The sequence below is a fragment of the Coffea eugenioides genome, chromosome 7, assembly GCF_003713205.1.
Source record: "Coffea eugenioides isolate CCC68of chromosome 7, Ceug_1.0, whole genome shotgun sequence".
In the NCBI taxonomy this organism is placed as follows: Eukaryota; Viridiplantae; Streptophyta; class Magnoliopsida; order Gentianales; family Rubiaceae; genus Coffea; species Coffea eugenioides.
The window spans coordinates 39,157,808-39,182,968 of NC_040041.1; the positions used below are offsets into that span (position 1 = coordinate 39,157,808).

The window sequence follows — 25,161 nt, forward strand, 5'->3', positions numbered from 1 at the left end:
GGCGACATCACAACACTTCAATAATTCAAAACACTATTCATCTCGGTCACAACATCAAGTTCACATCTAAGTCACATTTGCAAAATCAAGACAGATAACATACATGAAACTCACCAATAAATCAAAGCTCAGAATCCAAGTTAGGATCGATATCACAGTTTTCAATCACTACTATAAACACGTAAAAAGAGACAATAAGTTTCGCCCCCAACAATTTGCGAAACTAAACCAAATTCACTTGAACTCGACACGTAAGCTCGAGTTATGAAAATAATATCTATCTAGAATAGTTTTCCTCAAAATTCGATGCATGAAAGCACAAAATCAAGGGCAAAACAGTCTCTAGTTCACCATTGCTGCCCGGATAATTTTTAGCCCAAAAATAGTGAAATAAAGTGACTTTTAACCGTTAAAATTCCTAACTTTCAACATACAATCATAGTTTAACATAATACCAAGTCACTTGAGTGAAATTTAGTCAAAAAGAACACAAAAATGTCAAAAATGAAGGTGGAAAATTAACCCTTTTCATTCGGCTAGCCCATCGAAAATTTTTCAAGAATTTCGCCAACAAAAACTCACTCAAATCCATATGGGTTTCATCAATCATTAGCCCTTGGTTATCAATAGGAAAATTTCCAAGTAAATCAAACCCACAAATCAAGAGCTATGTTGGTATTTTAACTACTAGAACATCTAGTGGTATAATTTCAAGAAAATTTCTAGATCTACCAAAGATCTTACTTAAATCAAATGAGTCTAACATTTTCACGGCTAGAAATTAACGATTAAGGGTAATTTCTTGTTCTTACCTCAAAATCTAACTAGATCTAGTGTGATTCAATCTCAAAACTTCCTTCCAAGATTCCCCCTTCAAGTTTCCTAAAGAAAAGTCAAATCTTCTAGCTTGTTTGGGTGATTTCTTCCACAAATCCACAAGGAGCAAGATGGATGGTGTCCTTTCTCTCTTGGTCTCTCTCTCTCTCTCCCTTTCTCTCTCGAGCTCTCTCTCTCTCTCTCTCGGCTTTCTCTCTCTCTCGGCCCTTAATAAGAAAAGAAGAAAAAAAAGAGGAAAAATTGTGGTGGGTGATGGGTTGTCAAGTGATCTTCAAGAGCAAGATGGAGGAGGAAATGGAGAGCTCTCAAGTCTCTTTCTCTTTCTCAAATTTCGGTTGGCTCAAGGAGGAAGAGAGAGAATGAACTCTCAAGTCTAGTTTCTTCCTTTAAAATGTAGTAGGGACCACCTTACCTACTCGTTTATGTGTTGTATTCTCATGCGACATCATATCCTTTATTAGATTTCTCTCAACCTACATTATCCATTCGTTTTTCTATTTCTTTAAAGTCCTTACATGCTTTAGATTTCATCTTAATACTACATTCCACGTCACCATTCCAAAGTTTCACACTTAATGTTAACCAAACGATAACCGGGCAATTAATAATAAAAATTCAACTAAGATATAAAATGACATTTTAATAGATGAAAATACCAAAAATTAGCAAACTCACATAATATAAATATTTTCATCATTATTATTTATCTTTCGAAAATAGTAAAAAAAAAAATTTTTAGAGCCCTCACATCCTTCCCCCATTAAAAGAATTTTGTTCTCAAAATTCTCACCTTTCTAAACGAACAACTCAGGATACTTTTTCTGCATCTCTTCTTCTGCTTCTCAAGTCACTTCCTCGACGTCATGATTTCTCCAAAAGACTTTAACCAAAGGAATTTTCTTATTTCTCAAGTCCTTTACCTTTCGATCATGAATCTTCATAGGATGTTCTCATACGAAAGCGACTCATATACTTCAATATCTTTCAGTTGTATCACAAGAGTTGGATCCGGATAATACTTCTTGAGCATAGAGACATGGAAAACGTTATAGATTTTAGACATACTAGTAGGCAAATCCAATTGATATGCCACTTTCCCAATTCGTCGGAGAATCTCAAAAGGTCTAATGAATCTTGGTTTTAATTTCTTCCCTTTCTTTGATACAACTCCTCCTTTTAAGGGTTTAACTCTTAAAAAGGCCTTATCCCCCACTTCGAATTCCAAATCTTTTCTTCTATTATCCGCATAACTCTTTTGTCTATCCAAAGTTTCACACTTAATGCTAACCAAACGATAACCAGGCAATTAATAATAAAAATTCAACTAAGATATAAAATGACATTTTAATAGATGAAAATACCAAAAATTAGCAAACTCACATAATATAAATATTTTCATCATTATAATTTATCTTTCAAAAATTGTAAAATTTTTTTTAGAGCCCTCACATTCTTCTCCATTAAAAGAATTTTGTCCTCAAAATTCTCACCTTTCTAAACGAACAACGCAGGAAACTTTTTCTGCATCTCTTCTTCTGCTTCTCAAGTCGCTTCCTCAACGTCGTGATTTCTCCAAAGGACTTTAACCAAAGGAACTTTCTTGTTTCTCAAGTCCTATACCTTTCAATCAAGAATCTTCATAGGATGTTCTCATACGAATGCGACTCATATACTTCAATATCTTTCGGTTGTATCACATGAATTGGATCCGGATGATACTTCTTGAGCATAGAGCCGTGGAAAACGTTATGGATCTTAGACATACTAGTAGGCAAATCCAACCGATATGCCACTTTCCCAATTCGTCGAAGAATCTCAAAAGGTCCAATATATCTTGGTTTTAATTTCTTCCCTTTCTTTGATACAACTCCTCCTTTCAAGGGTTTAACTCTTAAGAAGACCTTATCCCCCATTTCGAATTCTAAATCTTTACTTCTATTATCCGCATAACTCTTTTGTCTACTCTGGGCGTTTTGGTGCCGATCTCGAACTATCTTTACTCTTTCATATGCTTTCTCAATCCAGGGTATAGTGATCGGATCCAAAATCTTTCTCTCCTATTTCATCCCAATAGGTCAGCGATCGACATTTTCTTCCATAAAGTGCTTCGTAAGGTGCCATTCGAATTTGAAGCATGGTAACTGTTATTATATGCAAACTCGACCAATGTCATATGGTGACTCTAGTTTTTTTTGAATTCTGTTATACATGATCTCAACATATCCTCCAAAGTCTGGATTGTCCTCTCTGGCTGTTCGTCCGTTTGGGGATGATACGCTGTACTCAAGTTTAATTTGGTCCCCAATGTCTCTTGAAATTTTTGCCAAAATCGGGAAACAAAATTCGGATCTCTATCAGAAACGATACTTACAGGAATTCCATGTAACCTCACAATTTCATCCATATAAAACTTTGCTAGTTTCTCCAAAGGGTATTTCATATTCACCGGTAGGAAATGTGCAGTCTTAGTAAGCCGATCTACTATCACCCAAACTGCGTCATGCCCCTTTTCACTCCTTGGCAACCCTGTTACGAAATCCATGGTAATACGTTTCCATTTCCACTCGGGTATCTCTAAAGGTTGTAAAAGTCCCGAAGATTTCTGATACTCAGCATTAATTTACTGGCAGACAAGACATGTTTGAACAAATCTAGCCACTATCTTTTTCAAGCTATCCTACCAATACAACCTTTTTAAATCTTGGTATACCTTATTACTCCCAAAGTGTATCGTTTACTTAGATCCGTGCATTTTCTCCCATATTCCCTTCTTATTTCTTCATTACCAGGCACCACGATTCGATATCGAAATCTCAGTACTCCTTCAGGCCCTACTTTAAAATCCTGAATTCCCTCTTTCTGTGCTTTCTCCAACCATTTCTGCACCATATCATCCTTCTTTTGTGCCTCTTTAATGCATTCTAACAATGGAGACTTTAATGCCAAATTCCCAAATACAACCTTTGGTCCCTCTAGGCGAGAATTCCACTCGCTCACGTTTTTCAACATACTCCACTCGAACCATTAACCCTGCCATTTGAGTTTTTTGACTTAACACATCTGCTGCTACATTGGCCTTCCCAGGGTGATAATTCATAGTGTAGTCGTAATCCTTTAGAAATTCTACCCATCATATCTGTTTCAAATTTAACTTCTTTTGAGAAAATAGATATTTAAGACTCTTATAGTCCGCAAAAATCTCAAATGTCACCCCATATAAAAATGTCTCCAAATCCCTGAACAGGTTGCGAAAATCAGCCAACTTCAAACTATTATATCTTGTTGCTCAAAACTCCAAATTTAGTTTCGCTTATTGTGTTTCAAACTTGATTTGGAACTATTGCTGTGTTATAAATTTCAGAGGGTAATTCACTTTCTGTGAATTTTACCGAATTTTCAAACATTGCTAAAAAACCAAGACTGGTTATGTCCTGTCTTCATGAAACAGTAACTTTGAGCTGAAATTAGAATAGTTTCTGGTTAGAATCTTGGAAAAGTGTTTTCAGGGAAGTTTTAGTACTTTGAATCTCGTTTCCAACGGTATAAAGTTTTCCATTTTTGAACTTACAAAACTCAAGATCTGATTTTCCAAATATGGTCGCGCAAAGCTGAAAATTCCTGATTCCTTAAGAGATGAACTTTTAAAGAAAGGTAAATTCCCTTTTGACCCCCTAAACTATACCCTGTTTCCCACTTTAATCCCTAAATTTCAAAATGGGACACTTAAGTCCCCCAACTACTGAATCCGTCCCAATTAAGTATAACCGTTGCCGGAATCCACAGAATTATCAGGCTTTTCCGAGCGTGTAAAACAAGCGCCACTGACCAAGGGCAGGGATGGAAATTCATAGAAAATATATAAAAAGAAAAAAATTTATTTAGTACAAAGGAGGGAAACTTTCCCTCTTTTTATCAAGCAGAATCGAGTCATATAATTGACCCGATCCAATTCATAAAAGAGACGGGTTGTGCCCTAAGTACCGAAATAGCTGGTAATAACTTCTTGGTCGAGAGCCGGCGGAAATCTGAAGATAAGAAAGAAGACAAATGAGAGATGGTTAGGGACACATGCAACTGTGGAAAACAAGCATTGATGATGACATCATGGACTGATTTAAACCCAGGAAGAAGGTTTTGTCGATGTCCAAATTACAGGGTGATTCCATTTCCATTATATCTGTTTGCACTTCTTCCTCTATGGTTTTGATTTGTATGCAATGCACTTAAGTAAACTTGTATTTACTCTCTCAATGGTGTTGTTAATGCAGGAATCGGGGGGATGCAGGTATTGGGATTGGGTGGATCCTGAGATGTGTCAAAGTTCGAAGGATATAATCCCTGGACTGATAAGAACCAAAAAAAAATTGGAGTCTGAGATTGAGAGGTTGCAAGAGAACTCAAAGCTGCAGGAAGCAAAACTAAGAAGGCTGAAGATGTACTTGTTTCTTCATTGGGTTGTTGCTATTGTATGGATCCTTTTGTTCAACTTTGGGCCATAAAGGTCATCATTGGAGTTTGACAAGAAAATGTCCATGTATGTGGGAAAAGAAGCAACGATGTAGTAGAGTGCAACATGCAATGCAAGGGAAAATGGTGCTATGTAATTGGGATGGAAAAGATGTAATTTTGTCTCTCTTTATAAGCTACGGTTTCTGGTGTAATGTAGCTATGCTTGAAGAAGCAGTAGGGACTGACATGCTGTTTTGTTTGAACTTTAGGGACCTAAGTGTCCCTATGTAATGAAGTATTGTTCATACATTCTCAGTTTTATTTAGTTGAGGGACTACAGTGTCCCAACTTATTGAACTACTTTTGTCAGCGGATGATAAACCTGTAAACATTTGTAACACCATCAACTGTTTGACATAATAAATGCAATTGAAAATGAGCTGAATTTGATCATTTAAGAAGAAGGCATGTTTAGCCTTACACCAAAAGACCAGAAGTTCCACAAATTTACAAAACAACAGTTAGAATTTCTTGGCATTAACAAACAGCATTTGCCATTTACAAAACATCAGCTCCCTACAAAGCAACAAAAATTCACAAAACCCAGCTAAACATAGAGCTGCACATTGCGATTTACAACTTCAAACTATTTTGGAGGCTGATTTAAATTGCCTAACTTTGCAGCTTCATTTGCATTCCCATGGAGCTGCACATTGGCAATGGCAGTTGAATGATTCACGTGGCTTGCTGCTGCCTGCAATATAGATAGATTTACACACATGTTCCCCCTCCAAGTGAAGGGAGTTGGTTGAAGTCGTCCGGTGACACAGCTAGTAGAACCAAGCTCTTCTGTCTACCTATCATCAATGTATGACTCTGGTGCTCTCACTGTTATCCCTGGACTGTGTGAATAACTGAAGTCACCAGTATTGGAGTTCAACTACATGTCATGAGATAAGAAGTAGTTAATAGGAGAGTGAACATTTTCACATCTCACACAGCAACAAACTGAAATTTCATAGTACTTACATGTCCAGATTTAGTACTTTTTTTGCTGTCTCATATGGGTTGATCAGAGAATCAGTTGCAGCTCTGTTGAGTCCAAGTTCTCCAGTCATGTCCAGTGAGTTTCTAAAGGTCCATTGCCTCAGCTTGCAACCTTTCTTTGAATGGCTAGGTTTCCTGCAAAATGAGCATTTTCTTGTGCCCTTGACTGGTTGTTCTCCACCAATTTTCTGTTGAGTCTGGCTTTGAGGAGCAGCCGTGCAGCTCTCTTGTGTATTTAAGTGAGTGACATTAGAAGTAGTTGGACCAGTACTGGTATGCCTTGTTTCATTTCTGATGGCATCTGTTTGTTGTGTGCTGGTCCCACTAGTTTCCTTATCCATATGGCCATCTGCTCTTATTTCTACTGGAGCAGTTTGCTGATTTTTTTCAGGGCAGCTCCTCCTATTATGGCCGTATTTCTTGCACAGACTACAGCTCATCTTAGTGCCAACCTTGCTAACTTTGTGAGGTTTAGATGGATTTACACATGACTGCCTATTCCTATCTTCATCTAGTCCCTTTTTCCTCGCCTTTTTTGGCCTTCCAGGTGATTTCCTATATTTTGAAGGCTTCATTGGTGGTAAATCTACTGGGGCCCACAAATTAGGACCATTGATTGGATTCAACACAGGTTCATAACTCTTTATGTATGTACTCTTCCAGTAGATGCATGCTACATTTTTTTCTGGCTTGTCATGTCTCCTATAAATAGCAGCAACTGCATGGCCACATGAGATTCCCCTCAGTTGCCATTTTCTACAAGTGCAGGTCTTGCTTCCCAAATCAACGACAAACTGGTCACCAAAAGGACAACATATCTGATATTTCATTGTGCCAGCATAATAGCAGATGCACATGCATTGCTCTTTCTTGGCCTTCTCAAGAATATAAAAAATTGCTAGACATAAGAGACCTGACAAATAAAAAGGCAAATTAGATATTGAACATAGGGTAACTAGAAAGAAATGCTGATAAACATAGTAAGCAAGTAGCTTAACCTTCATGTTTGGACATTGTCTCTCTATTCCTCTCCATTCTCTTCAACAAATATAAGTAAATAGTTTGCAACATGCCTATGATAGGCAGTGATCGTGCCTTTAAAATAACTGAATTAAAAGATTCACACATATTATTAACCAGTATATCGCAATCCAATCCAGTCTTGAAATGAGCCCTTGACCAAGTGTTGGGGTCCTTTTCATCCAACCATGCATATGCATCCTTTGATTCTTGCTTCATCATCTCCATTTCTGCTTTGAAATGAGTCATATATGAAGCTCTTGCACATCTTCAAAGCCTATCTTTAAGAGCAAGACCTCTATGCATTTGCTTGAAATTAATGTAAAGGTGTTGGACACAACACCTATGCTCAGCTTGTGGAAGTTTGTCCCTAACAGCCTAAACTAGACCCTGTACAACACAACACAACAATCACATATGCCATATTAATATCAATAGTTTAACATAAATAATTAATGGATAACAAATTAATAAATACTACCTTCTGTTTGTCAGTCATAATGCACTAGCAACTTGTAAGAGCCCGGTGCAACCCAATGAGTACAAACAAATTCACAATGATGCACAAAGATATATCAAATTTAAGCACAATAAAGAAAACTTAATTAAAGAGAAAAGATAAGAAATGCAAACCAAATATCAAACCAATAGCCTCTTCAATTGATGGCGATGCTAACCAAGATGTACAAGTGATGGCTCACTCCTTCCTCACCCCAAATACTCTTTGGTTGAGCCAAGGAGTTTTACAACTATTCTAGTTAACCCTCAACAACCTACACTTGAAAGATCACTCACCCAATTAAGAACTATTTTATACAAATGAGGCAACCTTCACCAAGGTTTTACCACTCCAAGTGATTGGTTCACCTTCACCAAGGTTTTACTACTCCAAGAGAGTAACCTTCACTTGAGCAACCTCACAACCCAACTTCCCCAACCCCTTATACAACCAACAAAGAATCTTTCTACTCAAAAATCTCACTTGTAAGCTTGTATTTTGTGTTGGCAAAAGTCTCTAGTCTTCTTGTGCTTTGGGATTTTTATAGAAGGTGAGAAATGGCTCCAAAAGACTCTCCAACGGTCAAATATTAATTGCTGTCAAAACTAGCCGTTGGCCTGTCGGACGTCCGACAGGTGCCTGTCAGACGTCCGAACCACCTGTCGGACGTCCGAACCCTGCGTCCGAACGTAGGCAGAGAGTCATCAAATCTTTGCGAAATTTCTCGGACGTCCGATGCGATCGATGTGCGTCCGAGGCGTGCGTCCGATCCTTCCGGACGTCCGATGCTTCCTCACGAGCGTCCGACAGAGTTTCCTTCTTGATGTTCTTCATCCTTTCGGACGTCCGATAGTTTCCTTTTGGCCGTCCGACATGAGTGACCTGATTTTGCTTCTTCATTTGGTTGGTTTTCTTTCCTTGACACCATTGAACCTGATTCTAACAAATTTCTCACATAAAAACATTAGACCAAATCTACATTTTGGTTTGTTAATCATCAAAACCAAGGATTGATCGACCAAGGTCAACAATCTCCCCCTTTTTGATGATGACAAACAAAATGAAGATTTCTTTTATCAAATAAGTTCAAATAAAGCTCCCCCTTAGAAAGTGCCAACATGCAAAGAAATTTCAATAAATCCTACTCCCCCTTTTGGCATCAATCAAAAAGCAAACTCCCCCTTTATTTTTCAAGTCAAGACCATAATAGGGTCCTTGGGAGTTATTACAACATGATCTAGCAATCCTCATGGATTTCATACCTTTTCTCATATTTTTCTTTACATAGCAATCATTTTGCATGTGTCCAAATTGGCAACAAAAGTGACACATGATAGAAGTATTTTGCACATAAGTGGATTTAATGCAACTAATTTTCTTAGCAAACTTATTTGTGCCTTGAAAAGATTTGCTTTCTTTTGTTTGAGAAAACTTTTGTTTTTCATTTTGGAGAACCTCGTTCAAGTCATTAATTCTTTTCTTTAACAAATTTTGTTCCTCCAACATTTTTTCATAAAACTTTGTTTTCTCTTCCAACTTCCTTTTCAAATTATTTTTGCACTCAAAAACACCTTTTTGATTTTTTAAATCATCATTTTCCATTCTCAAACATTTGTTTTCTTGAAAAAGTTTGGAGTTTTCTTCCAACAAATCATTTATTTTTGTTTTCAAATCTTTATTTTTAGCATAAGATTTTTTCAAACTTTTATGCATTTTAATCATAAGAGTTTTCACATCATCATCTTCATTATCTTCATCACAAGAAGAGTGATAAGAACTTACCTCATCTTCTCCAACGGCCATTAGTGCCATTTGGGCCAACTCTTCTTTTTCTCTTTTTGAATTGCATTCATCCCATGTAATTTTGCAATCTCCTCTTGAACATCTCTTGTTGAAGATCTTCTTGAAACTTTTGATGTGAGGAGTTATATCATTGTCCACTTCCATGATTTCATTACCCATGAAGGATGGGTTATCCCCCACTTGAGATGCTTTAAAAGCTATGCCTCTCTTATACATTCTTGCATTTTCTTCCTCTTGCACTTTGAATTTCAGCTTTAATTCATAAGAGGTTAGGGTATCCACAAGAGATTCAATGGACATAGAATTTAAATCCTTTGCCACTTCTATAGCATTTATTTTGTTTTCCCATTCTTTTGGCAAGGCATTCAAAATCTTTCTATTTTTCTCACCCAAAGAATATTCTTTTCCAAGCAATTTAAGATCTTCAATAATGTCACAAAATCTACTACACATCTTATCAACATTTTCAAGAGGATGCATTTTGAAAAATTCATATTGAGAAACAAGTAAAGATTTCTTTTGTTCTTTAATATCTTGATTACCTTCATGAAATACACACAATTTATCCCAAATATCTTTAGCTGATTTACAACCTTTAATCCTACTAGATTCATTTACATCTAATGCATTGTACAATATACACATGGCCTTGGCATTCAAAGAAAGGTATCTCTTGTCTTTTTCATTCAATTCTTGTCTAGTCTTTAATCTACTCAAATTGGTGATAGAGTCAACTATTCTAGCTTCATAAGGACCATCTTCTACCACATACCATAATTCAATGTAAACAGATTGTAAGAAAATCATCATTCTTTGTTTCCACATGCTAAAATGAGAACCATTAAACATAGGTGGTCTATCAATAGATTGCCCTTCTAAAAAAGAAACTTTTATGGTTGCCATGATCTTTACTCTAAGCGGTTAAGCTTGATCAAAAGAGACCAAGCTCTGATACCAATTGTAAGAGCCCGGTGCAACCCAATGAGTACAAACAAATTCACAATGATGCACAAAGATATATCAAATTTAAGCACAATAAAGAAAACTTAATTAAAGAGAAAAGATAAGAAATGCAAACCAAATATCAAACCAATAGCCTCTTCAATTGATGGCGATGCTAACCAAGATGTACAAGTGAAGGCTCACTCCTTCCTCACCCCAAATACTCTTTGGTTGAGCCAAGGAGTTTTACAACTATTCTAGTTAACCCTCAACAACCTACACTTGAAAGATCACTCACCCAATTAAGAACTATTTTATACAAATGAGGCAACCTTCACCAAGGTTTTACCACTCCAAGTGATTGGTTCACCTTCACCAAGGTTTTACTACTCCAAGAGAGTAACCTTCACTTGAGCAACCTCACAACCCAACTTCCCCAACCCCTTATACAACCAACAAAGAATCTTTCTACTCAAAAATCTCACTTGTAAGCTTGTATTTTGTGTTGGCAAAAGTCTCTAGTCTTCTTGTGCTTTGGGGTTTTTATAGAAGGTGAGAAATGGCTCCAAAAGACTCTCCAACGGTCAAATATTAATTGCTGTCAAAACTAGCCGTTGGCCTGTCGGACGTCCGACACCTGTCACCCGAACCACCTGTCGGACGTCCGAACCCTGCGTCCGAACGTAGGCAGAGAGTCATCAAATCTTTGCGAAATTTCTCGGACGTCCGATGCGATCGATGTGCGTCCGAGGCGTGCGTCCGATCCTTCCGGACGTCCGATGCTTCCTCACGAGCGTCCGACAGAGTTTCCTTCTTGATGTTCTTCATCCTTTCGGACGTCCGATAGTTTCCTTTTGGCCGTCCGACATGAGTGACCTGATTTTGCTTCTTCATTTGGTTGGTCTTCTTTCCTTGACACCATTGAACCTGATTCTAACAAATTTCTCACATAAAAACATTAGACCAAATCTACATTTTGGTTTGTTAATCATCAAAACCAAGGATTGATCGACCAAGGTCAACACAACTAGAGTCTGAAATTTTTAAATCTTGTACAAGCAATCCTAAAAACCAACTCCAGTTATCATAATTCTCCACCCCAACAACTGACATTGCCAAGGGAAACATTTTGTTATCACCGTCCATTCCAACTGCTGTTAAAAGCTGTCCACCATATGGACCTTTTAGGAAGCAACCATCTAACCCAATCCACTTTTTACAACTAGCTAAAAAATCTCTCTTTATTGGTTCTAAGCACATATACAACCTTCTAAACCTAGAAACACCATCTTCATCTATATCAGTCTCAACAAACACAGTAGATCCCGGATTTACCCTCCTCAATTCACCACAAAATGATTCCAACATGGTGTACTATTTTTCATGGAACCCCTGAATAGTGTCTCTAATTTTTCTAAGTGTTCTATACCTTTGTTTAAGGCTGAAATCAACATTTAACTCCTCAGTTACTTTGGTCATCAACTCATGCACTGTCATAGATGGCGCTTTCCTTACCTCATCAACAAATAGTTTGCTAGCCAACCTAGATGTCATGTTTTTATTGTGGAACACTCTTCCACAAGTGTACTCATCACTAAGTGTTTTTATCTAAAAGGTATTCTCATCTTGCATTTTAGACGCAAATAGCTGCCAGTCACAATTTCTGCATTTCACTCTCACCCTCTGTGTATCATTTTTCTTGAATTACATATCTCTCCCATCCATAATTGCTTGGATTCTTACAGCCAACTTGAATATAATAACTGATGTGAACTTCTGACCAACTTCAAACTTTGGTTTCTTCATGTATGTTTGCTCATTAAAAACTGGAAATTTAGGCCTATTTGTCTTACTATTCCCACCTTCATCGGATTCACTTTGACTCTTCAATTCAAATGAACCATCCGAGTCATATTCTGATTCAATGTCATCAATGTTAATCATATCAGGGTCATCCTAGTAGTTCATTTCAATGGGTAGGTCTCTCTTCCTTCCTGGCTTCTTCTTTCTTTGCTCACTGCAATGAGAAGGACCAGGTTTATTGCAATGCCAAGGGCCAACTGAATGTGCACCTAGGTCTCCTCCAAATGTTTGACCAATTTTGATAGTTTCATCTAATATGTCATTGTCTCCCCCTTGATCCTCATAGTCTGAATCTGCCAGCTTCTCATCAACATTGACTCTATTTTCTTTTTCTTCTTGTCTGGCAGCATCACATGATGTTTCCCCTACACCACCTTCATTGCTGGCTGCCTTTTGTGCATTTTCATTACAATTTTTACTTTGGTCATCTTCTTCTCTGACTTGTGCATTTGAAGTTTCATTATAGCCTTCAACATCTTTTGGTTCCTTTGCAGCATCACTCCTATTGTCAGCTTTCTTTTCTACCAAATTTTCAGTTTCAGTCGCTTTGCTATTCACGTCTTCATATTCTACTTCATCTTCAGCAGCAACACTATAAAATTCCTCACTTTCTGGTTCAACATCAGTACCTTTTGCCGGATTGTCTGCAGTTTCTAGTACTACTTCAATACTTTCTGGTTCAACATCAAGGCCTTTTGTTTGCTTGTCTTCAGTTTCTGGTGCTATTTCAATACTTTCTGGTTCAACATGAAGACCTTTTGCTTGCTTGTCTGTAGTTTCTAGTGCTACTTCTAACCCAGTACTATTATCTAAACCTTTAGAAAACAGATTTGGTACACTCGGTGTCCAGTTGCTACTGCACCCTTTTGTAGTGTCTGGGAACTTTGCTGGTTGAATGTTAACATTTTCTTTACCATCTTGTTGCACTTCATCAGTGTCTATACCCTTTTTTATGATTATAACATCACTGTCTCTATCCCTTTCGGCTTCATCTCCCTTAGCTTGATTACATGGTGCTGCAGCCTGTGGACAACCTTGTGAAACAACTCTAAGAAACACTTCTGCCATCCTATGTGGTGGTAATGTGTTCACCATCATCTCACAATCCCTATCACACATACAAAAGACCAAGCATTTATCCAATGTCATCCCTAGTAGCAGATAATACAACCCAAAATGATCTTCTGCATCATACCCAAGACGGACTCCACATTTGTCTAGAGTTACTAATGACCACATTTTTGGGTTGCATCTATCTATAAAATTAACCCGTCCCCCTATATACTGTCTGTTAGGAGAGTCTGTGAAAGTTTCTTGATGGTGTAACTTTAAAGAGAAAGGTTTATGCAAAATTTCACTATCACCATTTCCTGGTTCAAAGAAAAAAATTTAAATTCAATAATTAATTTTTTTACACCTTTTACAGTGGATCGGGGACCACAATGTCTGAAATACAAGGGACATTAGGGTTTGGACAGCAAAAACATTGCCTTAAAAAAGACCCCAAATCATCAAACAACATACTTTAAACAATTTTGTCTACCATACTTTATCAGTAACATATAACATACAGAGATCACTCTGACCCTTTTTACATTCCACAATATCAGTACAAAACCTAACCGACAACATGGCACAATAAACCAACTACTATATACGCTATTATCCAACAAGCAAACAATGACATTTTAATATCGTTTCTCTTACCGGGAGCTGCCTTTCTCTTCTTGTTCTTCAATGGCGACCTCATTTCTCCATCACCCCTCTTCAATGTCGATCTTGACTTTCCTATTTCACAATGCCAGTCACCTCTAAGTCACAACACAAGAATGTCAAGGCTATATGTGAGAGCCCGTAATTTTTTCCATTTTCTAGGTTTTATTATCTGTCATGGCTTGTTTTCTGTATTTTCGTGATAAGGAAAAATTCTAGATCTTTTTAAGGAGCAGATATAGTTTTTAGATGATTTTTCTAGTATCGAATAGGTTTTGAGAAATTAAGAGTGTATACCAGACGTGTGACTCACTAGTGCGAAAAGTTCGAAAAAATTCGGCCAACTAGGTTAAGTTTTGGATACTGGAATTAATTTACCGGGTGTTAAGAGATAAGTAGAGGTTGCAATTTGGATTGGTGTGAGAGGAAACAAAGTGATAGACTTGCATTAATGGAGGTGACAAGTGTCACCATTGGATTGGTCCTTAAGTAAGACTACTATTCCTTTTCTTACCATTGACCAAATAAATAAAAAAAAATAACCAAAAATTCACCATTTTCTCTTCATCTTGGCCGAGCTCCTTGAGCAACAAAAGAAAGAAAACTCTTCAAGATTTTGGCTTCAATCAACTTACTCAACCATCCAACCTTGATTTTGCTCCATAAAACCACTTAAGAGAGTGATAGTGAAGTGTTGTGTGGAGTTATTTGGAAAGCTAAGAGGACTTGTTGCTCTCTCTCTCTTGTTTCTAAGGTGAGTTGTGAAGAATCACTCTCCTCCCTTTATTGATGCTTAAATCATGCTTAGTGGTAGTATGAGATGCAATATTATGGATTATTTCTTGATTTGTGGTTGAATTGATGAAGTTTTATAATTTTTGGAGATTTTTCTGTTTTAATATGAACATGATTGTGTGGCTATATATGATGATTGGAAATGATGTTTAAGGACTCTATGAGGTGGAAAAAGTGGTTAATTGCAAACAATTTCTGTTTTGGAAGAAATCTTGGAAAGTTAGGGTTTATGATGATAACATTCTGCCCGGTTTTGTAGCTCCTAGTTAGAGGCCGAATTGGCCTTGACTTAAAACATGAAAGTTGTAGGGAATGTTATTTTAGAGGTTTTTGAAAAATTTCAGGTCAATCGGAGTAGTGTAACTTGAGAAAAGTCGAAATTACCCTTGCTGTTCTGGTTTTACCCGAATTAGAGAATTGCTTCTGTAATTGGTTATTTTGGTTAGGAATGCTTCCTAATTGGTTGTTGAGACCCTCTGATGAAATGTAGCCCTGTTTCTTAGCTTTCAGCTGGTTTTAGAATTTCTGGATTTGGACTTGGATAGCCTGATTTATGATGTTTCCGCTAGAATACGTTCTGTGAATCTGTTTTTGTGATTCTGGTGTAGTATCTTGCATTTTTGACCTGGTTACATTCGAAACTGGGTTGAGTGACCTTCTCCAATATTGTATCCCTATCTCTTAGCTTCGAAACGGTGGGTCTTGCACCTTCATCCGATAATCGTACTGTCTTTGGTGCCATTACCGCAAAATGAGGTCGAAAACTGTTTTTTTTTCAGGGTTACAACTAGTTTCATTTCCGGATTTTCTGGTTTTCCCTAATGCTTGTATATGCTTATGGAACCCTATTGGGGTCGTATTTGGCATTGGTTTATGACTCGTTATCGAGTCTCATTGTACTTGTTTGCATGTTTTAGGGCGTGACGGTGGTTCACGACGTTCTTTTGACGGTAGTGCATGAAACACCATTTGCAAGCTTGGTGAGTGTACTAGTCACTTATGTGTTACTATATAGCTTTGATACTTGAACTTGATGAGTTGAATGTTAATTGATTGAAGTGAGAGCGTACTTTATCACTCTCACTTATTGTTTCTCTTGTTATTGGAATGTTACATGAAATGTTACATGAAATGAAAGTACTTGATTTGGTGTCGATTGGACGAGTATCCAACGACTACAATTGTTATCTTTGAGCTCAACCCCATTAGTAGTTGATTGAATCGAGCTGGCGAGGGCTTGGTCGTGCCAATTAATGATCCTTGGGGAAAGTGTTATATGGAATCTTGTAGTAAGAGAGACTCTCGATTCCGGTATACTCGAGTAATACCACAGTGCAAGTGTTTAGAGTTCGGGCCCGGTAGGGGGATGTTAGGTGGATGGAATGGAAGTAAAGTGGAGTCTACGGTTGGTTACTTTTGAACATTGACGGAGAGTCAATGAGATCCGATCAAGAATGCAAACGAGGAAAAGGGCTCTTGAGAGCCACCCGTATCCTTTTATCCTCAATATTGACATGTGCCTTGGCTTACTTTTGATGAATTGAAATGAAAAGCTTTATGCCTATGTGAACTTTGTTGCTTGGGTAGTATTCTCACTGGGCAATTAGCTCACTCTATTCCTTTTATTTTCCTTACAGGAAAATAACTACTTTTGGACTGCAATTGATAATTGGTTGCCGAAATGAGCTAGTTGGACATATCTTTTGTATAGCTCATTTATTGAAATCCTAAATGTACTTTTGGGTCTGTTTCTCTTTTGATTTGGCAAACCATACATGTATCCACTTTTGAATACTTTTGTATGCAACTTTGGATTGTAAATACTAAAGTTCAGGATGTGAATGTTTGCTTGGTTTTTGGTTGGGTTCTGACGGGTCGGTTACTATTCATGGCCGACTCCGGATTTCATTTTTTTATTTTGGGTTATTTTGTCATTTTGACTTGTTTACGTACGTTTGTAAGTTCCGGAACGCAATAGATCGCTCTAACTGCACCGTTAGTCCTGGCGAGAGTTGGGCAGGCAGTCCGCTAACCCCTTTGGTTCGCCTTAGGGGAAGGTGGGGCTGTCACACTATAGATTAGTAGAAATTTGCTAACTTCGTTCACACCCTCTCTCTCTCTCTCTTCAAATCCATGGTGAAGAAGACAGAAACAAAGCTGTTTCCCTCTATTTTCTTTTCCTCTTATACATAACGAGCGAAATTACAATTATGTCCTGGCTATTTCAGTTTTCATGGCGTATCTAGTCTCACTAACAGCGCTTGTTTTGCACGCTCGGAAAACCCTGATGATTCTGTGGATTCCGTCAACGGTTATACTTAATTGGGACGGATTCAGTAGTTTGGGGATTTAAGTGTCCCATTTTGAAATTTAGGGATTAAAGTGGAAAATAAGGTATAGTTTAGGGGGTAAAAAGGGAATTTACCCTTTAAAGAACTCCCAACTCCCTTTCGATATTGATAGACCGTTTTAAACTTGATTTCATGGATGATACAAGTTTCCCTTGTGACTTTAAATCCTCACTTTTGAATCTCGATTTCGAGGGATTAAAGCTCTTTTAAGACATTGTCTTAAGTTTTAAGCAAGTGTACTTTCTTCCTTGAATGATAAGTGGTTGTGAGTATATGTGAGTGATGGTTGATCATCATTTCTTCAGACGCTCAAGAGGATTTTGAAAGGAATCTCAGAACGGACAACTAAAGACTTTATTTGTTCACTTACTTTTGACTTGGTGAGTGTCAAGTGTATGAATTGTTGTATCTACTTGGTTAATCTTGCTTGTATACATGAACATGATTTGATGAGATGAGTGTGTACTTTATCGCACTCGTTCTCCTTTATTTGACTCGTTACTTGCCTTACTTGAACTTGGTTTTGTATTAAACTTGAACTTGAATGTCGATTGGAGTGAACCTCATCGACAAAATTATACTTGTACTCGTGGGAGACGCCCAAACTCATTGGCTAATCTTGCGACTCGAGTCAACATGGACTTAGTTGAGAAGTTTGGCGAACCATGAGAAAACTAGAAAGCTTGATCTTTTCAAATCTTACTTGGCATACTCGAGTAGTATTGCTTTTTTATGCGACGTGCGGACCCGGTAGGGGGTGTAACGATGGACGAAATTTGGTGAAAGTGGAATCTACGGATTTGATACTTGCTCGGTTGACGGAGAGTCAACGTGCGATATTTGGATCAAGGCCTTGGCCAAACTGTGTGGAATTAGCTCCTGAGAGCTCCCGTATCTTCATTGGTTGTGCTTTATTGTTATTCGTGAATTACTTGAACTTTCCAGTTATATTTTTGTACAAGTGTTATTGTTACTTGAACTTATGCGTTTGCATGCTTTTCTTGGTCTCACTGAGCGTTAACTCACCCCCGTAGTTTGTTTTCCTTAACAGGGATTCGGATTAGAGATGACTTTTGGAGAAGTTGACTTGATTACCTTTTGATTAGAATTTTGGATGTAAATATTTAGTCAACTTTAGATGCTTGTATTTTTGAGGAAATTTGATGTACCTTTTGGAAACTTGCAATGTAAGACTTGAATGGTTATATAAGGAAGTGACTTTTATTTATATTGACTTTTATTATTGGTTGATTACCTTTAAATTTAAATTTATCTCGCATTGAGTCCTGGCGAGAGTTAGGCAGGCGTTCCGTCGATACCCTTGGTTTCGCCCTAAGGAGAAGTGGGGGCATAACAGTTGGTATCAGAGTCTAGATTTAGAGATTTATTTGAGAGATGTTTTAGAGACTTTACTCTTGAGAATAGGGATGGGAAAACTTAGTTATACCTCAAGTTGATGTTTGAGCAAAGTAGTGACTTTAAGTTTCTAACCTTAAGTTTTGTGGTTGTTTTGTAGGTATGGAAAACGGTAATGGAGATCATGCGACTAATGGTAATGGAGCTGCTAACGGTCATGTGGAGTCTCTTATATCCATCCGATATCGAGTTATGGGTGGAGGACCCCGTGTCCGATATTCGCCTTCCACTAGGTTCCTTTGTTGTCCTTATAAGGAGACACGTGCCTACCCTAATGATCTTGTGCTGTCCATTAATGATGAGCGCCGACAGTTAGTGGTTACTAATAGGGCATTATTTCAGGAGATCAAGGAGCTGAATGCTATGGTGGATGCCCAGGGTGTTAGGATATTGGAGCTCGTGGAGACGGTAATAGATGAGCTGGCTAGGGCGAGACCGCTCGTGACGAGTTTCAGAAGACTAGGGCTCGACTAGTTAGGGTAGTCGAGGAGATCCGGGATCGGGCCGTTGGAATTTTAGCTGACACCACCATATTGATAGAGGAAGTGATAGACGCCGTTGAGAGTCCGGCACATGAGGGCACTCCTGAGGAGGAGCCTTTCGAGGAGGTCCAGACTAGCAGTTCGGATGCGAACTAAGTTAGGATTGTTGAATCTTTTGACTTTTGTAGTTGGGATTAATTGGAGTGATGCTTGTAAAGCTCTTGATTTTTACTGCATGTTTGATTGTACTTTTGTGGCACTTGTGTGCTATGTTTTTGTAAATGCCCCATGACTTACTGATTATATATGAACTTTTAAATATTAATATATGCCAGTTATTGTTATTTCTAATATTTTTCATATTGGCTTTTATTTTTAAGTATTCTCTCACTTAATTATTTTTATTCTTGCATTTAGACATAATTAAGATCTTGAACGACCGAAAAAATGGTAGGGGTCGAGAGCGCGGGGTCAGGCAACCCTAAACTCAAAGGGATGATCAAGGATCGGCTATTGGACCGAGCCAATGGCAAGTAAACGAAGGGGATAACCAAGTAGGTACTGCTATCAACCGTATGATGGATATCTTAGAACGGTTAGCAGAGCGACAGGGTCCAGGACCTGTTAACTAACCCGGGGCTCAGGAGAGAGAGAAAGATAGAGCCTTGGAACGATTTTTGAAATTTGCTCCGCCTAAATTCATTGGGGGACCTAATCCCGAGGTAGAGGAGAATTGGCTGGAACGAATGACCATTATATTCACCGCCTTAAATTATACTGAGGAGAGGCGTATGAACTTTGCTGCTTTTCAATTTGAGAGTGTAGCACGTGCTTGGTGGGATGTGATAAAGGAAAAATGGGAAAGAGTGCAGACCCCTTGGATCTGGAAAAACTTTACAAGGGAGTTTAATAAGAAGTTTCTCCCATCCTTGATTCAAGAGAAATGGGAGGACGAATTCATAAAACTGAGATAGGGGACTTCTAGTGTGGCTGAATATGAGAAAAAATTTACTAAATTTTCTAGGTACGCCCCAGAATTGGTGGCCACTGAAAGGAGAAGGATAAGGCAGTTTGTACAAGAATTTAATGTAGAGATTCAAGAGGGGTTGGTAGCAACCCAAATCTCTACTTTCACTGAAATCCTAGAGAAAGCGCAGAGAGTCGAAAGCGCAAGGTTGCAAGTTAAAGATTTTCAAGCCAAGAAAAGAGGCGCTTCTAGTCACTCTCCTGGACAAGCAAGTAAGGGTACCCTACCTACTAAAATGGAAAGAGGAGCGAGAGGAGTAAGGGCTGCTAGAGCACCAAGAAGGGTTTTATCACGAGGAGGTAGCAATGGGCAAGGCCAAGCGAGAGGAACACCTCCTAGTAGACAGGCCGTGGCTACTCAAGTTGTTTGTAGCTACTGTGGTAAGCCTAACCATATGAAGAATGAATGTTGGAGGAAATCGAAAAAGTGCTTGTACTGTGGTAGTGCCGAGCACCAACTCTTAAGTTGTCCAAGTGTGCCGAACGAGGGAGGTAGTGCTCAACGGCTAGAGAAGTCGGCCTCTAAGCAGTCTAGTGCTAGAGGGAGTCGACCTAAGGTGCTGACTAGAGTTTACGCTTTGGACCATCAACAGATCCCTGATTCCACTGAGGTGGTTGAAGGTACGATTCCTATCTTCCACCGTTTAGTTAAAGTTTTGATTGACCCTGGTGCAACACATTATTTTGTAAATCCTAATTTCATGAGTGGAATAGACGTGAAACCAATTAAATTACCTTATGATTTGGAGGTTAGAACACCTACTGGAGATCAAAATTTAATTACTAACTTGGTGTATAAGAATTGCGAGATATGGGTTGGAGAGCGAAAACTATTGGCCGATTTAATGAGTTTAGCTATTAAGGGGTATGATGTCATCCTAGGAATGGATTGGTTAACTCATTACCATACTCAGTTGAATTGTTAGATGAAAACGGTAGAGTTGTGTATTTCGAGAGAGGCAACCCTAAAATTAGATGTAAGGGTTAGACTATCCTCATCTGCCCTCATTTCAGGAATTCGAGTTAGAAAGATGTTGAGTAAGAGAGTTCAAGGGTATTTGGCTTTTCTTATAAATACTTCTAGTGATAAGGTGAGGTTAGAAGACATGTTCGTAGTAAAGGAGTATCCGGATATTTTTTCCGAGAAACTAGAGTCCTTGCCACCGGAAAGAGAGATAATCTTTAAAATTGATGTGACTCCAAGAGTAGCACCTATCTCTAAGACGTCCTATAGAATGGCTCCAGTTGAATTGAAAGAGCTGAAATTGCAATTACAGGACCTTCTAGAGTTAGACTTTATAAAGAGATTCCCCGTGGAGAGTTTCGTTGTTGTTTGTTAAAAAGAAAGATGCGAGTTTAAAATTGTGTATAGACTATCGAGACTTGAATGATGTTACCATCAAGAATAAATACCCTTTACCCCACACTGATTAATTGTTTGACTAATTGCAGGGGGCGGTAGTGTTCTCAAAACTGGATTTCAGGCAGAGTTATTATCAACTAAGGATTTTGAAAAAATATATACTTAAAACTGCCTTAATTCGAGGTATAGGCACATTGAGTCTGCAGTGATGCCGTTTGGATTGACCAATGCTCCTGCAGTTTTTATGGATTTAATGCATCGAATCTTTAAGCCTTATTTGGATCAGTTTATAGTGGTGTTCACTGACGATATACTGGTGTATTCTAAGACCTTGGAGGATCACAAGAAACATTTGAGAATTGTCTTGCAAATCTTAAGGGAACATCAGTTGTATGCGAAATTTAGTACATGTGAATTTTGGTTGAAGGAAATGACTTTCTTAGGTCATTTAATCTCCAAAGAAGGAATTAAGGTAGATCCGACCAAAATTGAAGCAGTTTCTAAGTGGAAGCAACCAGAAAATTCTACTGAAGTTCGAAATTTCTTAGAGTTAGCAGGGTATTACCGGAGGTTTATCAAAGATTTTTCTAAGATTGCGGGACCCATGACTGAATTGACTAAGAAAAGTAAAAAGTTTATATGGAGCTCTAAGTGTGAGAAAAGTTTCCAGGATTTAAAGAAACGTTTGACAAGGGCACCTGTATTAATTTTACTTATATGGGGTGACGTTTGAAGTTTTTACCGACCACAAGAGTTTTAAATACTTGTTTTTTCAAAAATAGTTAAATTTGAGACAACATAGATGGGTCGAGTTTTTAGAGGATTATGATTGTACGATCAATTACCACCCAGGGAAAATTAATGTGGTAGCCGATACTTTAAGTCATCAAGTGCGAGTAGCAGGATTGATGATCAAAGAATTGCACTTGTTGGAAGAGGTTAGTAATTGGAACCCTCGTCTTGAACCAAGAAAGGTAATCCTTCGGAACATGATCATGAAATCCACTCTGTTGGATTGTATCAAGGAGGCACAAGAGAAGGATTCAAAAGTACAAAAGTGGTTGGAGAAAGTTAGAAAGGGAGAAAAGTCGGATTTTAATTTGGGAGTAAGTGGTGTACTAAGGTTTCGAAATTGCACAGTAGTGCCAAAGGATTAAGGGCTAAAAAGGAAAATTTTAGAAGAAACGCACCGTTCTAAGTATACGGTACATCTTGGATGGAATTAAATGTACCAAAACTTGAAGAGCTTGTATTGGTGGGAGAACATGAAGAGAAAAATTACTCGGTTTGTACAGACTTATTTAATTTGCCAGCAGGTTAAAGCCGAGCATCAGAAATCATCTGGTCTATTGCAACCTTTGGAGATACCCGAATGGAAATGAGAGAATATCACCATAGATTTTGCATCTGGATTGCCAAGAACACAAAGAGGTCACGACGCCGTTTGGGTGATAGTAGATAGGTTGACCAAATCTGTTTATTTTCTACCGATTAGTATGAAGTACTCCCTAAAGAAGCTAGCAAAGCTATATTTGGATGAGATTATAAGACTACATGGGATACCAGTAAGTATTGTATCTGATCGAGACCCTCGATTTGTTTCTCGATTCTGGCAGAAGATGCAAGAAATACTAGGAACTAAATTGAATTTTAGCACTACCTACCACCCCCAGACTGATGGACAATCTGAGAGGACAATCCAGACCCTTGAGGACATGTTGAGATCATGTATTTTGGATTTTAGAGAGAGTTGGAGTAAGTACTTGACACTGGTGGAATTTGCTTACAATAATAGCTTCCATTCATCCGTTCAAATGGCTCCATACGAAGCTTTTTATGGTCGAAAATATAGATCTCCTATTTGTTGGAATGAAATAAGTGAAAGAAAGATTTTAGACCCAACTGTAGTACCGTGGATTAATGAGGCGTACGAAAAGGCGAAGTTAATACGCCAACAAATTCAGACACCTCAGAGCCGTCAAAAGAGCTATGCAGATAACTGGAAGAAGGATTTGGAGTTTGCAGTTGGAGATCAAGTCTTCCTTAAGATCACTCCACTAAAAGAAAGTTTGATAACAGGAACAGGAAAGAAGTTGCAACCTAGATTTATAGGACCTTATAAGATTCTCCAACGTGTGGAAAACGTGGCCTCTAAGTTGGAACTGCCACCAAGTTTGTCTCGAATTCATAATATTTTCCATGTGTCTATGCTCAAGAAGTATCATCCAGATCCCTCCCATGTACTGCAACCGAAAAATATCGATATCGACAAGGCTCTGACCTATGCGGAGAAACCAGTGAAACTTCTGGATCGTAAAGTGAAGGAACTAAGGAATAAGTGATCCCTTTGGTAAAAGTTCTGTGGAGGAATCACGGAATAGAGGAAGCAACTTGAGAAGTAGATGAGGAGATTCGAAAGAAATATTCAGACCTATTTCCAAACCAAGGTATGAATTTCGTGGACAAAATTCTTTTAAGGGAGAGAGGATGTGAAGACTCATGTTTTTATTCTTAATTTAGCCATTTTTATAATTATTTGCTCTAGTGTTATTTAATTATACTAGTATTGCATGAATTTCCTCTTGAATTTCGGTTTATCGCGTTCGTGTCGAAAGTTTCTCGAAAGTCGCGCCGGTACGACTAATTGGAGATTTGAAGATTTAATACTAGACTCATAAGTATGAGTAATTACAGTGTTAGAGGAATTACTTTGGAGGATTAGTGTATAAGTGTAACAAATAAAAGAGGAAGTGGTAGTACACAATACTATTTCGTTACTATTGAGAGTTGATCTTGTGTACCAACTTAAAGTTACTTTTCCCCAATCTTCCTCCATAAGATTCACCACTCAAAAACTTCCTCACTCTCCTCAACCTCTCGGCCGAGCCTAAGGAAGAAAAGGGGAAGAGAAAGCTCCATTCTTTTAGCTTCAACCTTGCTTGCAAATCCTCAACCAAACCACACAACTCTTGGAGTTTCACTCTAGCTTGAAGAAAGGTGCATCTTTGTGGAGTTTTTTGGTGAAATATTGGATGAAACTCTCACTTACAACTAGGGTTAAAAGTTTGGAGAGGTAACCATTTCCTTCTCCTTTAACCTTTCAAATTTTGCTAAGATTAGAGCTTGGATTTCATGGGTTTGAAACCCTAGTCAAGTTTCTAGCCTAGTGGACTTGAGAAAGCTTTTATCTTGCTTTATATTCTAGGCTAACGGTCTTGAGGTGACCTATGAGGTAGCTGACTTGAGGATATTGCTTGATATTTGTTATTTATGTGTATTATAGCTTAATATTGGTTGGATAGTGGAGAGAAATTTGGAAGAAACCGTGAGAGTGAGCTGGCCGAAATTTCTGTTTTGTTGTCCTGCTTTGAACTCAAATTTTTGTGGCTTATTTGGTTGCTAAACTGATTGATATATGTTTTATTATGTGTGTGGAAGTTGGCTTTCAAAAATCATCTCAAATGGTTATATAAAACTTGAGTTTTGGAAAAAGTTTGAAATCTAGAAAATGGTTACCAGGGTAGCCGGAAAGGGGTACTTTGTCTGAACATAACT

The 25,161-nt window shown here is 38.1% G+C and overlaps 1 protein-coding gene across 1 annotated transcript; it reads left to right on the forward strand.

Annotated features, from left to right (window-relative positions):
• Nucleotides 1-23,420: 23,420 nt before the first annotated feature.
• LOC113777378 lies at nt 23,421-23,948 on the forward strand. Its single transcript, XM_027322413.1, has one exon. The coding sequence runs from the start codon at nt 23,421-23,423 to the stop codon at nt 23,946-23,948; it is 528 nt and encodes a 175-aa protein (XP_027178214.1).
• Nucleotides 23,949-25,161: the final 1,213 nt, after the last annotated feature.